Source organism: Nicotiana tomentosiformis, chromosome 2 (assembly GCF_000390325.3).
Source record: "Nicotiana tomentosiformis chromosome 2, ASM39032v3, whole genome shotgun sequence".
NCBI classification, from domain to species: domain Eukaryota; kingdom Viridiplantae; phylum Streptophyta; class Magnoliopsida; order Solanales; family Solanaceae; genus Nicotiana; species Nicotiana tomentosiformis.
The window spans coordinates 152,330,209-152,347,241 of NC_090813.1; the positions used below are offsets into that span (position 1 = coordinate 152,330,209).

General features: G+C 36.4%; 1 protein-coding gene and 1 long non-coding RNA gene across 2 annotated transcripts; both read right to left on the minus strand.

Moving 5' to 3' along the window:
• Positions 1-344: 344 nt before the first annotated feature.
• Positions 345-1,944, minus strand: LOC138905876 (uncharacterized). The gene is made up of 4 exons (XM_070194389.1): positions 1,672-1,944; positions 1,533-1,584; positions 950-1,177; positions 345-850 (listed from the first exon to the last, which is right to left on the minus strand). The coding sequence occupies exons 1-4, from the start codon at positions 1,942-1,944 to the stop codon at positions 345-347; spliced, it is 1,059 nt and encodes a 352-aa protein (XP_070050490.1).
• Positions 1,945-8,288: 6,344 nt separating this feature from the next.
• On the minus strand, positions 8,289-12,159 carry LOC104095159 (uncharacterized). The gene is made up of 5 exons (XR_011414347.1): positions 11,942-12,159; positions 11,688-11,814; positions 11,242-11,336; positions 9,930-10,048; positions 8,289-8,672 (listed from the first exon to the last, which is right to left on the minus strand). It is a non-coding gene; the product is annotated as an uncharacterized lncRNA (long non-coding RNA).
• Between the last annotated feature and the right edge of the window lie 4,874 nt (positions 12,160-17,033).

Genomic DNA, 17,033 nt, shown 5'->3' on the forward strand with positions numbered 1-17,033 from the left:
AAACCGAATGACATAACACAAAACTCAAAGTGACCGAATCAGGTCCTGAATGCTGTCTTCGGAATATCCTTCTCCTTAACCCTTACCTGATGGTACCCGGACCTCAAGTTTATCTTAGAGAAACACTTGGCACCTTGCAACTGTTCAAATAAATTATCAATCCTTGGGAGTGGGTACTTATTCTTGATCGTCACCTTATCTATACACATCCGCAGGGAACCATATTTCTTCCTCACAAATAACACAGGTGCTCCCCACGGTGGTGTACTAGGTCTGATAAGGCCTTTTTCAAGCAAGTCCTTTAGTTGTTCCTTCAACTCTTCCAGCTCTACGGGTGCCTCTTTTTAGCGAGGAATAGATATTGGTTGAGTATCTGGTAATAGGTCAATAGCAAACTCAATTTCTCGCTCTGGCGGATGACCCGGAAGCTCATTGGGAAAAACATTAGGAAACTCATTAACCAAAGGGATAGATTGAATGGTTGGTGACTCTACTTTCACATCCTGAACCCGAACTAAGTGATAAATATAGCCCTTTCTGATCATCTTCCTTGCCTTGAGATAGGAAATAAATCTGCCTCCCGGCGATGTCGTATGACCTTTCCATTCCAAAAAGGCTCCCCTGGGAATTGGAATCGAACCATCTTTTGATCTACAATCAATGTTAGCATAACAAGAAGCAAACCAATCCATACCTAGTATAACATCAAATTCTGCCATATCTAACTCAATTAGGTCTACTACGGTAGATCGACTATGAACTACTACTGTACAATCTCTATATACTCGCCTAGCTATTACTAGATCCTCAACAGGTGTGGACACCTCAAAAGGTTTAACCAACACAGGTTCTATTCCAAACTTACTAGCAACCAACGGAGTAATACATGATAAGGTGGAACCGGGGTCAATCAATGCATATACATCATATGAGGAGACTGATAATATACCTGTAACAATATCAGGTGACGACTCCTGATCCTGTCGACCTGCTAATGCATTAATGCAGTTCTGAGGACCGCTCGAGCTAGATGCTCCAACTCTGCCTCTACCACGAGCAATTGGTGCTTGTGAACCTTGCCTGGGGGGGCGTACTGATGATGACGAACAAACTACAGATCTCGATGGCTGAACTATGCTTGCACCCCCTCTAGTCGGACAATCTCTCATAACATGGCCTGGATAACCACAAGTATAACAAACACCCAACCCCATATGGCACTGCCCGACATGCTGCTTACCACACTGAGCACATCGTGGCAAGGGCGGCCTCATCTGACTTAACTCACCCCTATACTGAGAACTTGAGGCCCTGGAATTCTAATTAGGTCCTGAATATGTGGAACGATCAAATTTCCTATCGGCAAACTGAGGGGGTGTGCTAGCCGGGGGGTGTGCTAGCCGGTGGATGGGCTGGATACCTCGAGTATTGTTGTCTCTGACCACTTCAAAAATCACCAGAAGGACCAGAAGATCTCGCTCTCTTACTCTGGCCCCTATCATGCTCACGATCGGCCCTCTACTTCTGCTTACGCTCCTCTACCCCCTGAGCGTATGCCTGAATACAAGAAATATCCATGCTTGGCTGAAGTGAGACCGACATGCAGTCATTAAGCATATGCGGATCCAACCCCACCACGAATCAGTGAACCCGATCCTCCATCATAGATACAATAGTGGGAGCATACTTAGCCAACGAATCAAACTGAATACTGTACTCTCGAACACTCATGTTACCCTGCAGAAGAGTCAAGAACCTATCAACTCTGGCCCGTCTAAGCTCTAGTGGCAAATAATGACGAAGAAAAGCCTCTGTAAACTCCTGCCATACCGCTGGAGGGGCATCCTCACCTCTAGACAACTCCCAAGACTCGTACCAGTTAACTGTAATATCCTGAAGTCTATAGGAAACTAGCTCAACCGACTCAATTGCAGTGGCCTTCATTACCCTCAAATTCCTTTGTATCCTATCAATAAATACCTGAGGGTCTTCGTTTGGATCTGCTCCAGTGAATACCGAATGGTCCAAATTAATGAAATCACGAACCCTTGCACCGATGGCCCTATCTGCATGACCAATACCTACTTCCTGGCGATGAGATTGTGCGGCTACTAATCGAGTCAATAGCTGAATAGCATCTCTCATCTCCTGACCCGGTGCATCTGGCTAATGAGCTAGATGTACAGGGGCAGGCGCTGGAGCTGGTGCCCCTAGGAGCTCCTCTGGCTAAGTCTGAGAAGGAATCTCACTATGAGACTCTCTCCAAGCCCTAGTAACTCATGGCGCTTGACTAGTAGTCTTATCAGCCACGGACTTGCCCTTCTGGGCAGCTGTAGCCTTCTTAGGCATCTCTAAAAACATAATATATCTTTAGGGAAATGAATCCTTATATCGCACGATCTAAGATAAGAAAGGAGGATCCTATATGTCATATAGCGTCCTGTTTACAAATGTGGTGCACAACACACTCATAAACAAGACTCTACTAGACACGGTCTGTAGACAACCCTAGGACAGAACTGCTCTGAGATCACTTTTGTCACGACCCAAACTGATGGGCCATGACGAGTGCCCGAGTCCTACCTGTCGAATACCCCTAAGCATGCGTCTAAGATATAAACATGAATTAAGGGTAGATCATGAATAACATTTGTCATTAAACTGCTGAATCACGTGAATAACATATGTGAGGAAAATATGTCCAAAAGACATATATACATATATATGCAGAATACGGTATGGCGAGCCGACAAGGCTGCTATAGACAACTATATATCCAAAACTAGAAGCCGACAAGGTCACATACTATCCAACTATACATGATTGTCTACAAAACTCTAATAGAGTGTACAAATTTATAAAGGACGGGACTGGGCCCTGTCGTACCCATATCTACATACCAAAAATAGCATACCAAAACTAGTAACAACTCCGGATCAAGTGGAGCACACCAACTATTGCTTATCAAAGATCCTAAAAAGGGGGACCGTCATCCTGTCTACCTGCACGTGCGGGCATGAAACCCAGTGTCCCCAGGCAAAAGGGACGTCAGTACGAATAATGTACCGAGTATGTAAGGCACGAAAATCAGTACATAAAAGACATAAAAGAAACATGGAGTAAAGGAATCCACCTGTAAGTCTAAATAACTTTGTGAATCCTGAAATATTTATAAGTTCATGCATGTGTGTATAAATGTCGTATCATGCATAGGTATATGTGTACATAACATCATCAAGCCTCTGAAGGCATCCCGTCATATCATCTAGGCCTTTGGGGGCGAAATCATCAACGTATACCAACTGATCAGGTGGTGGTACGTATATAACGTCGTAACCTTTTTTCATATCCCATATACATATAATATACGCGTATATAATGCCATCGGGTCATGGGTCAATGTTCATGTATAAATGAATGAAATGCATATGAAGTACGTTAATAAAATTTCTCGGAATATCATAAGATCAATATGCCTTTCGGATAAACTTTATCAACTACATATTTTTCTGAGACCCATGAACAGAAGATATAAGAATAATAATTCACATGGGTAATCAAGAACATAGGCACCCCTAGTACTTCTATGAATAGAGTCATTTATGAAAGCTGTGTTTGCTTGTTTTGTTTGTATCGTATGAATCATGCCAAAAAGAATGAAGGAATAGCCTTAACATACCTGGGCCGATTCTCTTCACAATCCCTCTAACACACGTCAATCACGACAAAACATGTAACGGCGAGATCGAAGTAGGAAAAATTCGTATGATATTCTTGAGAAATATTATACCGGGCTCCTTTAGAATTGTAAGTCACGTTGCTATTACACTATAAGGGTTCATAAGAACTCTTTTTGAAGCTACATCTATTACTTTGTTGAAGATCTCATCCTTAATTCTACATCCGTTACTTTGTTGAAGAGAAGATCTCACTCTTTACATTGTAGAGATAAGCATCTCCCTTAGGTGAATTAGAGAGGTCTTTTATCTTAGTGGGTTTGGGCCCCACTTATGTGATGACTTAGCCACAAAATTCTCTAAATGTGCCAGCAAGTTACATGAATTAAGAGTCATTAATTGGGCTTTGAGTAAGACTGCCACGTTGGGAGGCGTATTAAGCTTATCCAAAGCTTCCAATTACTTAATTAATCTCCCACTAAAAATTAATAATTACCCAATTATCTACATAATTAATTCTAGAACATAATTTACTTAAAATACTAATCACTTTTAACACACTTTATATACCTTACTATTATGGTCATGTGGTACCTTGTATGGCACTAGTCCATAAATACGGGATATTATAGCTTGGACTGTATTTTATCCCAAATTGACAACCTTCAACAAAACTCATCTTCTTTGATTTGTTTACCCTCTAACCTTCATGGTACTTAGACCATTTTTCAAATCTAGACTCCATAGAGGCAATTTTTGGAGAGTAATTTCTTCGCACCTTCATAGATTGGTAACTTTAACTTGTTTGCATTCAATTTCTAGTACTTTTTCATGAATATCAAATTTATGATTTTTAGAGTAGAAATTGGATGTTTTAGGTAGAAACTAGGAATTTTGAAAACAAATTGAGATTTAGACCTCAAATTGAGGTAAAATTTTGAAACAAATCACATATTTGGGCTCGGGGGTAATGGGCAATCCGGATTTGATTTTAATTTCGGATTTCTACCACGTGGCCCAATGTTGACCTTTTCAATTATGCTAAAGATCAAACTTTTTTTATGCGAGGGTAGTTTCTAAAGCTTGTTTTGATTTATTTGAACCATAATAGACTAGATTCGTGTGGTCTGGAGGCTTGTTCCAAAAGGAAAGTCATGTTGGATTGTTGATCTTGTTTCGGAAAGAAGTAAGTGTCATGGTTAACCTTGATTTGAGGGAATTAGGACCTCATTGGTCTATTTGCTGCATGATTTATGTGTGGGGACAGTGTATACGAGTGTATATGTATTGTCATGTATTCAAGCATGCAGGGTGTACTACTTAATTGCATGTCTTTAATTATATCATGTCTTTATTTAATCCATGTTCTTACTTGTTATGTGCTTTTACTTGATACATGTCTTTACTTGTTATATATATGCCTTCACGTGTTATATACCTTTAATTGTTACATGCTTCAATTTATCCATGCTTTTAATTACTGTCAGCATTTCCTTGTTATATGCTCTTACATGTATTAGATAGATATTTTTATTATTTCAAGCTTTTACTTGCCTTATTGCCTTTACTTGTTTTTGTTTCACTCTACTATGTTACAACGGATTGCCTTAGAGAATTATGTATTTTAGTTTCCTTTTATGTTATGTTGTGAGATTCCCTGTGTTTGGTTGTTATTATTATATATGTGGATCGGGTTGCACGCCGCAACAGTATTATTATATATGTGAATCCGGTTGCACGCCGCAATAATATTATTATATATGTAAATTAGGTTGTACGCCGCAACAACTTATTGAGAATGGGAACTTTATGTATAGTAACGGATATATGTCAGGCGCTCATTTCCGTTCCTTCCAAAAAAAATTTCCTTTCCTTTTACTATAACACTAAGTTTGTATTCTGATTTGACTACGTGCATGGAATGAATGTTCCACACGTTCTTGTATTCCAATAGTACTTGCACAAACAGCCAAAAAAAAGTGTTTCTGACAATAAAAAGCCCACAATCTCATCTTAGACTCTAATAAAGCAATGATAGAGTTATACTGCAAAATCAAAAACCAGCGAAGAATGAACTGTGGTTTACCAAGAACAGATTGTTACTTTTCCATCAATATCAGATGATAACATAAAATTCTCAACTTGAATGACCATGTCCCTTCTAATCTTTTGACAATGTCTTATGTACCCTTTTCTCGGCATGAAGCTCAATATTTGTTTTTGTAATAGTTTTCTCCTCTAGTCAAGATCTTATCATCTCCTTTAACCAAATTCTACCCAATATGAAGCCAGATCTTGTCATCTCCTGACCTTCCTAAATTCTGTTATAATTAAATGAGTCAGCATAATCTTTACTGAAATCAAGCCCCTTCGTACTGTCCTTAATACTAGTACAGACAAAGTGGATGCTCTTAATGGAACCCTTCTTTTTTTGTTTTTTTTTTTTGGGGGGGGGGGGGGGGGGGAAGAGGTGGTTAAAGTATGAAGGAGCTTCTTAGATATAAAATATCCTGGATGATATTTCAGAGGTAATTGGATGCTTGAGAATTTCACGTGATACTGATTTTGCATTAATTCACATAAAGACTAAGAAGTACTAGATCGAGTGCCATGATAGGTTCATTTTATATCAATAAATTCATAACACTTCTAGCTTACAATTTTGCAAGTTTTCAATGCATTTTGCTGGTTTTACTACAGGATTTAATATAAATTTTGATCATATAAATTACAAAAACACAGTTATTTTGATTAAATTGTTAGCCCAAGAGGGAAAAAAATGGAGCTTTAAGATATATTTCCTGTTGAAGTCAATGTTATTAGTTATAAAGGAAGATCTCCAACAAGTGTTTTAGTATTCAAGTCCTATTAAACAAGTCAGATAAGTCAAACCCTCTAGGGGCTTGTTCATCATGATTGATGCGGTTTGGAATAAATTAGAAGTTTCTTACTAATATCCCTCTCATTATGTAAGGTGCAGGGCGTCGAACAGTTGTTTGTAAAGAGCTGTGCACCGCGATAGAGATAATGAAACGTGGAACCTGCGAAGATTAAATGACAACATCACCTAATGACTTTCTTGTTAACGTTTTTTTCTATCCTATTGCAACTGTAATTGGAGTTGAAACCCTTGTTTCGACACATTAAACTAATATAACTTTTTTTTATATATAAGTACCCAGGAGGTACAAAATATGTAGAATAGGGGAGATAATCAACTCCTATTCAGCTCTTAAGGAGTCAATTAAATACAAAAGGTTCCCTAGTTCCTTCATTGTATCCCCCCAGTTCCAAAAATACAAGTACTAAACATCTATCTTTTACAAAAGCAATATGTTTTCTCTTTCCATCAAAACACCTATGATTTCTCTCTAACCAAATAGTTCAGATTATACAGGGAGGAATAGAAAGACAGATCTTCTGCTTCTTCTTATCCATTTTCTGCCCCTGCTAACTGATGAGAACTTGCTTCCAAGTACCTGGTACAACCCATTGTACTCCAAAAATGTTCAGGAACATGCTCCAAATTTGCCAAGTCTGACTACAAAGCAGCTAGATGATTTGCAGATTCCAGCGCACTTTCACATAAAAACATCTATTACATAACATTACTCTCGTGTTGGCAAGTTGTATTTAGTTAAACACACACTGTGAGTAGCAATCCATCCAAAACATGCAACTTTTGTAGGGACCCTCACTTTTCCAATCAACTTCTGTGGCAATTCAATACTTTTAGTATTATCCTCTTCGAGCAGCCTTTCATAACAAGATTTAACAAAACAAATACCATTATTACTTGCTGCCTGTCCACGCAATGGCATTTTGTCAGTCCTCCATCAAATTTTCTGCTCCCAGTTTTTGTAAAAGAAGATTGACCTTGCCAATTTCCCAAACGTTAAAGTTCCTTCTAAAATGTAGTTGGCAGCTATCTCCAGAATAACACTCTTCAATCAAGCAATTCATGTCTGTCGCAATATCATATAAATCTGGAAACATCTCCTTCAAACTGCCTCCTTCCATCCAGAAATCTGTCAAGAATCTGATCTTCCTCCAATTGCAAACCTTCTATCTGCTATGCATGTTGAATTCCTCCCACAAATTTCTAATTGACTTCCACATAGTAAGACCATGAGGAGAGGTAACTGTTTTGGAGCACCAATCCCATATTTCACATTAACGACCTTCTAAAGTTCATTTCTACTATCATTACATCTCCATAAGCACTTGATCAACATGCTTTTATTATGAACTAGATAATTTGTCCGCGCTTCGCGCGATCGTAAAATACCTTTTTAAATTTTGAAATATATCATTTAGCTTTAACAGTGGAGATTGAAGATATAAATTTTTCAACAGAATGATAAAGACAACTATTGTTAAACCAGTTGAACATTCACTTGAAACTACAATTAAAATTGTGACTTTGAGAATTAAATAAGTCACTAACATATCATCTGAGGAAGTACACACTGAAGAATCAAGTGTAGCATAAAAGATATTTTAGTGCTTTAGAAGGTCTACTAAACGCTTTGATCTCTCAACATCTTTGTAATAAAAGTGACAATTGGAGGTAATGCATTTGAAATGAATATAAGAGCAACAAAATTCACCTTTTACTATATGAGTTCAATGTTTAATGTATATAGAAATCATGAAAACTGCATATTCTTTCTGGGCGTGTTAACTCAAGAATAATATACAATCACTGATCAAAAAAATAATGATACATATTTGCTTGGATTATGTGATGATTATAAGCTTTTCTCGCAACATCTTCCTCACTTTAGTACTAACTTGATAATTTGAGTTTGTTTCAATGGTAATATATGCATTTTCTTTCAATAAAAGTTACAAGACTTCATTGTTTCTTGTCAGACTTTTTGTAAGTTGTTTATGGTCTTTGTAATATTTACTACATGACTATTTCCCATTTCTCGAGTGTCTCACAGTTTGTTATTGCTTTGAGGGTAATTATTTGAATGTTCAGTTGTAACCCTGCATAAATAAAGTACTTATTTTGTTAATAAGTTGCAGTAACATCATCCAAGTAAGACTGCACTATAAATATGCTCTATGTTACGAAATATCAAGCAAAAAATCAAGAGATCCTCTATACTTTAATACTGAGTGCAGAACATTCAACTTCAAGATTAATAAGACATGGAGAAAGTAACAGGAAGAGTTCTCGATCAGCACATCTAATTTAGGGAAAACCTTGTCAGAATATTAAAGGTTTACCTTTTGTACTTGAATAATATTAATTATCAAGTATTGTACAATATCGAACAAAAAAAAAGATCAAGGAATCATGAAGCTATAAGGTACTCGAGCTTTTTGATCCCTTGAAATCCTTTAAACCTTTGGATTCATCTCTCATTTTTAACATGGAAGCAATATAAGTCTAAACTCTAACCCATTAGACGGAGCATCAATCAAATGATCATTTGAACTTCTAGACCTTAAACATGAAATGGAGCTACTAATAATTTTTCTCACTCGCTGCGAATAGAGCAGAGATCTATATAAACGACAGAGGCCTAAAAGTATGTTCGAGGAAACTAACATGCAACCCATGAGATCTATGATTAGAAAGAAAGCTTACATGCTATTAAATTGATAGGCTAAAAATAGAGATATCAACACCGTCCCCGCTACTGCCAAAATAAGCTCGAAACACCAAGTGTGGAAACACACACAGAGATGAGAATAAAATCATATACAATGCAAATCCAAAAGAGATAATAAATAAATTATTGGTTATTTGATGATAGTAAAATATTTTGAGAAATAGACTGAAAAAATATGTTTTGCTACGTTTCTATCAAGGCTTATGTACTACTGCTGAACATCATAAGAAACCTACGTATTTTTCCACTTTAAGTATCCAATCTATTGTCTTTGAAATCCTGTTTGGATCCTTTTGCACCTACCCCCTCTCCCCTCCCCGCCACTTCATATCTTTCTTTCTTTTTTTCTTTCTTCATTCAATTTTTTTGTATTTAGTCACTATTTGGATTATTACCTTAAGAAGGAAAGGTGAAGCGAGTGATAATTCGTATTGATTGTGCTTTTTATCTTTTCAACAATCATACAACGTAACATAATTATCTTAGTTTTTCTTTTTTCAATCTTTGTCTCTTACAAATCACTCTCAAAAAAATATTGTGACATCCAAATGGTAAGGAGGAGGAGGAGGAAGAAGAAGAAGAAGATAAAAAAGTTTCACCCAAATCCATATGCTTAAACTCATACCTTGCCAAAATCGAATATCAATTTGAAGACGAACACTGTGAAATCCAAATGGAATGGAAAATGACAAAGAGTAAAGAATTTCACCGGAGTACCCCTAGCGACTCATACTCTCTCAAAACCTGATATAAAAAGTGAAAAAGAAGAAATTTAATACAGAGACACATGAGATAAAACACCAATTGAAGTGCAAAAAATTTGTACCAAATTTGAATAGCATAATGATGAATGTATCCAATTCTAACATTCATAAAACACACATCCCTACACAATTATGCAACTTAAACTATAAATACAAAAAATAAACAACCAAAAAGAAAATCCGATAAACGCAAAGTCATACCAAAGATGGAATCTAGAATATTGTTTAACATCAAAACATAAACTCATAATTAGGATAACTAAAGAGCAAGAAACTCTGTGTAGAGATCTTAAGAAATATCCATTCTCAAATTTGTAATGATTGACTGGTGTAAACTAACAAAGAAATACAGGAAGCAGTAAAATATATACATACCAACCAATAAGAAAAACAAAAGGTTGTATCAATCAAACCTTACGAGACTCTCATGGGCACATGGCCCTTTGATCATGTTGAAAAGTGATAAAAAAGTGAAACTTCTAAATCCATATCAATGAATGAAGCAATGTCAATCCAAAAAATAAATCTTTTGAAATGCGAATATGAGAACAAAAACCTCAAAAGTCAAGCAGTAGACTTGAACAACAAAGGAACACACATTAGAAGCGAATCAAATAATGAGCAATCTAAACGGATGAATATGAAAGTAATTAAGTTATGAAATAATAAGTTTAAATGCAGGAAGAATCACAGGTAGAGGTTACTTATTTAAATTGGACGCGTATTTAGAAGAGATATATCAAATTAGTTTTTTTCTTTTAAATAATAAATCAATATATCTAGAAAATAGAACAAAGGCAAAATATTTAAGAAGAAAGATAAATAGATCCTTGAAAGACTTTAAATGATGATAAATAAGCGGAGAATGTATTTTCATTTGAGTAGCACATAATGTATCTTCATTTGGGTCCAAAATTTGTATATACAAACGACATATCAACCGTAAGAAAGAGATTATCAAATTTACAGCAAAAGTTTCGGGCTTCTCAATCATTATTATCAAAATTAAGCTGCTCAAAAAGGTAAAACACTCTAGAAGGCTTATTTCTAATGGGTATCCTAAATAAAACATGATCCTTATACAATCCAACCAAAAAGTATAAACCAATAAATTCAAGAAAAGTAAAAAAATACAGAAATATTATTTTTTATGGAATTACCCTAAGGATAAACCTCAATAGAAGAAGTAGGGGTAGAGCCACCATCACTACCACCAGTCTACCTTGTGCTTCCGATGTTAAACTTTGTCATAAATCAACACTATTTGTCTGTCACAAAATCAACATCATTTGTCATTTATCACAAAAATCAAATAAAATAAGATCGGCAAAAGAATCCGCAAAATTAATATGCATTTGTCTACTTTCCATCTAAAAATTCATATTGATCGAATATAAGTAAGTGCTAACAGATTATATAAAGAAATATATTAGATGTTCTATGAGTTGATGTAAACATCGGGTGGGAACGATAAAATATGTATCATTAAAACTATTACTCGCAAGTTTATGTTAGTGTCTAAGTGAAGCAAATCCGGGCAGTAGACACAGTAATTAAGTAAAAATAGATCTTGGTGCAAAAATTAACTTAGAAGAGAAAGGGGAGAAGGAAAACATTACCAAGTAATGATAATAGTAGTTGATCTTTTACTGGAAAAAAAAAATACTTCTCTTCTCCTTTGTGATTGAAGCACCAAAAAAGTGAGGCCAAGTGACGAAAAGCTTGAAATTGTTGTGACAACATCTACTGAAATCACAATCAAAAATTATTTTTCCAATTAAAAAAAATCAAGAGAGAAAAAAATGAAGAACAATCTGAAAAATACACTTTCAGTTTTTGATATTTTTTTTAAAAAGCAAAAATATTTACCAACCTTTTTTGTCGCTTAAGTTACCAACTTGAATGGCAACTATTGGATTTCAATTCAGATCACCACATGTGGTGCAATTTTGACATTGGCTAGGGTTGTCCAAATTGCAAAGAAAGGAAAGAGTAACAACTTTTTTCCATGGAAAAGAGAGGCAGCAGAATAAAGGGTTTGTTAGAAACGGTTGGAAACCATTATAAGAGGAAACGTTTGAGTTTCCCAAATAATTTAACCATTTACTTTTTCAGATATAAAAGGAAAAAAATAGGAGGAAGCATAAAAAAATTGAGAGAAAAGAAAAAGGTAATCTCCGTGCATTGAGGCATGCCACGTAATCGGACTTAAGTCTCTCAAATATATATATATAGATTTTTATGTTTTTGTCTTTTTGACTCCCATACCTCCATCTCTCATATCCTTAGTCACAATGGACCACTTCACTAAGTGCATCCATTTCTTTTCAAAATTGCCTTCCCATAGAAGATCACTTCTTAACTTACTCAATATCTTCTCAACGCTGGCTGGGATTCGAATCAGTGACATAAAATGTGCTGGCATACCATCAAGTATAGTTCAAACAAAAGTAAGCCTTCCTCCCAGAGAGAAATACTGCTTTTTTCACGGAGATAACTTCTTCTCGACCCTCTCCACAACACTTTGTCAAATCCATCAGTCTTTATGTTTTGCTCCCAGAGGTAGCCCAAGATATATAGTAGGGAACTTTTCAATGTTGCAGCCTCAACATCAGGGTCATATCTTGTACCACATAGTGTATGTTGACTGAGAATATACTATTTTTGGAAAGATTAACATGAAGACGTACGACAACTTCAAAAGCTAAAAGGATTACCTTTAAATACGGTAGTTGCTCTTATTTTGCTTCACAAAACACTAGTGTATCGTCAACATACAACAGATGTGAAATTACAACCTCATTACCTTCTCTGTTTTACTTTCATACCCTACAATCCATCTTAGCTCCTCTGCCCTTCTTAACACATGGCTAAAAGCTTCTTTTACTATTACTAATAGTCTAATAGGAATAGGAAGGGAGAGAGAAGATCTTTCGGTCTAATTCTTCTCTGAGGACTGAAAAAAACCTTCTGGTGAACCATTCACTACTATGGACAATTTAAAAGTGGATATACAAAACTTAGTCCATGGTATCCATGTCACGACCCAAACCTATGGGCCACGACAGGCACCCGATACCTTACTTAACCGAGTACCAACATAGCATATCATTTTTATCGTACTTTCATTGGCAAATGGGCCAAACGGGCCATCATGGGCTAACCAAAATGAACATGGGGGAGTACTCCATATAGGACGACCCAACCTGATATAAAAACTTACACATGTGACATACGGGCCTATAAGGCCAACATGATCATTTGTAAACTCAAAAATAGGCCGACAAGGCCATACAAGTATCCGTATACATGACATCTGGTTACAAACCTCTAAGAGTACATAAGTATCATAAAGGTCGGGACTGAGTCCCGCCATACCAATCAATATATGTCCTAGTTATATTGACCAAATAAGCAACTTCGGAGCAAATGGAGCGCACCAACATCTTCCGCTGAGCTGATAGCCTACTTGGAGGACTCTCGACCTATCTATCAGGACCTGTGGGCATGAAACTCAGCGTCCCCAAGCAAAATGGATGTCAGTACAAATAATGTACAGAGTATGTAAGGAATGAAAATCAGTAAATAATAGACATGAGAGAAACATGGAGTAAAAGACTCGACATGTACGTCTGCATAGCTCTGTGAGTCATTTTATTTTTATAATGTCATGCATATGCATATAAATATCATACCATGCATAGGTATATGTGTTCATAACATCATCAAGCCTCCGAGGGCATCCCATCATATCATTTCGGCCACTGTGGGCAAATAATCAATGTATACCAGCTGATTGGGTGGTAGTGCGTATATAACGCCATAACTTTTTTCCATATCCCATATACATATAATATACGCGTATATAACGCCATCTGGTCATGGGTCAACGTACATGTATAAATGCATGAAATGCAAAAGAATTACGTTAATAAGATTTCTCGGAATGTCATAAAAATAATATGCATGTGGGATAAACTTTATCAAATACGTATTTTTCTGAGACTCATGAACAAAAGATATAATAATAATTCACATGGGGAATCAAGAATATAGATACCCCTAGTATTTCTATGAATAGAGTCATTTATGAAAGTTTTGTATTTTGCTCGTTTCATTTGTATCATTTGGATCATGCCAAAAGAAAGAAGGGATAGCCTTAACATACATGAATCGATTCTCTTGACAATCCTCTAACACATGTTAATTGTGACAAAATACGGAACAAGTCGTATGAAAAACTCGAAGCAATCACGTTGCTATGCAAAGGAAATCTTGGCCGAAACTTTTCCTTAAGCACTTAGCAATAACGTTGCTATGCAAGGATATTTTGGGAAATGATTTAACACTTACTATGTACGGAAGCTTGGCTGAAGCTCTTACAATTAACGTTACTAATGTATGGAAGCTTGGTTGAAATGCTTTCTTATGAGATTATAAAAGTTATCCAACTTTTTATGTGATCATAATAAGATGACTAAGACACTTAATTCTCTAAAGTTGCCACATTTCTTTATGACTTAAGAGTCATATTTTAACCAAGGTTCTTGGCAGCCACATTTTTGGCTTGTCAAGCATATCCAAATTACTTAATTAACTTAATCACTTAGTTAATCTCTCACTAAAAATTCATAATTACCTAATTATCCATATAATTAAGAATTATCTCAAATTACTTACAATATTGCTCATTTTTAGCACACCTTGTACACCTCGCTATCATGGTCATGTTGTGCCTTGTATGACACTGGTCCATAAATACCGGGTAGTATAGCTCGGACTGTATCTTATCCCAAAATGCCAAACTTCAACGAAACTCATTTCTTTGATTCGCTTACCCTCTTACCTTTACGAATTTACTTATCACTTATTTTGAAATAGCATAAATGCTTATAACCTCAAATAAATCCCATTCCCGTGCTTGCTTTGATTAACTTGCGACGAAACTTTAATGTACGAAAATGTGGGATGTAACATCTCATTTTCGAGATTTCATCAATGCATTTATGGCGTACTTTCACGTACGAAAATATGGGGTGTAACATCAATCCCCCCTTTGAAACATTCGTCCTCGAATGTTGACTGATGCACTTATCATTTTCACGACTTATGCCTTCCGAATACTTTAGTACTCTCCTTACCATCTAGGAAACTGTTCTGTGAATAATTCCAAAGGCCGGGGCATCCCCCCCTTTTAGGCCTCTTTCTCACACCATGACTTGTGGTCGGAATCTGTCGCTACCTTCTGTCATGCAGCCTGTACGATGTTTTCCTTGTATATGCGCCTATGCGACTCTTCTCTTCAGCTTTTAGCCAATCTCTAGGCCTTGACATATACAGAACTTGACAAGATGTCCCTCTGGGCATCTATAGGTGTACTAAAGTTCTTTGCTCGGTATTTTGTCGAACTTATGAATATTGCTTTATCTTATATCATAGACCCGGCTATCCATCTGCATGATTTTTACTGTATCTAGGTAGGTCATACGGTACCATAACTCTTACTTCGATTTATCGTTACTGAGGTGTGCTACCGAACCCCAGGTTACTTTTGTTGCTTATCCCATATGTATAAATCTAAGTCCTTTAATACGTCCTCATTATTGTTCATATTAAGAATGATGGCCTAATCTCATCTCATGCTTTGTGACTTTTTTCCATCCATTATTGATTCACCTTAATATTGATCTACAATCTACCACTGATAACTTGAAACCTCTTACATAATCACTAGGGTTCACGTTGCGTCATAGAACATTTGAAGTGATTTTCCTGATCCACCTGGGGGCGATACGATACTATACTTCCATAATTGTATTTCATAGCATCCCAATATGATTCTCCTTACGTGGTATTTTAATCCTGTACAATTCATCAAATCATTACTCAATCGAAGGCCCAATCGTCATTCTTTATCTATTACAATTACACCCTCATTGTACTATCAGGGCGGCATTCCATCTCTTTTAAATGCCATTAGTCTTAGACTTCTTTGAGTTCAGTCAGGCTATACTGAGCTTTCTATAACTGAGAGAAATCATCAACCCTCTTGTTTTCATGGGCTTAATCCTGAGGACTTATCCATTCTCGTCACCTTCTCACTGGCCCTTTCTTATCCTTATTCCTGTCATAAATCCTTGTCACTATACTATACTTTAGCTTGCGACCTATACGTATCTATTTGTACTGCTCGCAATCTTCCTTCAACTTGCTTGCACCATAGTTTTTGTTATGTCATTCTGGAACATCAAGCGAGACATCACATCGTCTCTAAATCTTCTTTACTCTCTTAACTAGACCTCTCGATACGTAGGAGCCATAGGCTGGAAGATATGCCACTAACGATGCCATTATCATTCCTGGATATTAAATCCCAGCGCTTTTAGCCCTCTATCTAAAGTATAGATTATTCACAACCTTCTGCACCTGAGTATCTCGTACGTTGTTCACCTTTACCTTACTTACCTTAAAATCTCACATCACATCTTCTATCTCTCTCATGACCCCCTTCCACATAGGTATGATTCACATCCACAACTTGAAGCTCTATTATAATACTTGCACCTCTGGTGCATACATATTCCAATGGGATCTTCATAATGACTTCTTACGAGGCGGCTATTCTTCTAACTGGCTTTATCGTAGAGCCGTCATAAAATATGGTTGTTGTACTATCTCTCTTGTACTTCTGATATTAAGAGTAATTCTGCAATTTTCTCTATCACGATGTCTAAATTTTTTGGGTCCAATAATCGGACTCCTGATTTACTTAGTTGATGTAACTCTTTAGTTTGCTCTTTCTTCTAATCAGCCTTCATGTAGGCTTAAGCTTTCTTCTAATCTGCGACTTCTAAAGCTATTACTTTAGCCTTTCATGGACGCTTTGGAATATCAAGGATACAATCTTCTAATAATTCAATCCTTTATTTATGACCTAGACTCAATTCTTTCCTTGAACTTATACT

What these genes read in the sequence shown, in the direction of transcription:
- LOC138905876 (XM_070194389.1), bottom strand. Translation starts at nt 1,944, where the DNA reads ATGAAGGCCACTGCAATTGAGTCGGTTGAGCTAGTTTCCTATAGACTT. An exon ending in CGCTCAGGGGGTAGAGGAGC is followed by an intron (nt 1,178 to 1,532) that starts GTAAGCAGAAGT and finishes GTGGTTATCCAG; the next exon opens with GCCATGTTATGAGAGATTGT. An exon ending in GTCACCTGATATTGTTACAG is followed by an intron (nt 851 to 949) that starts GTATATTATCAG and finishes AGTTTGGAATAG; the next exon opens with AACCTGTGTTGGTTAAACCT.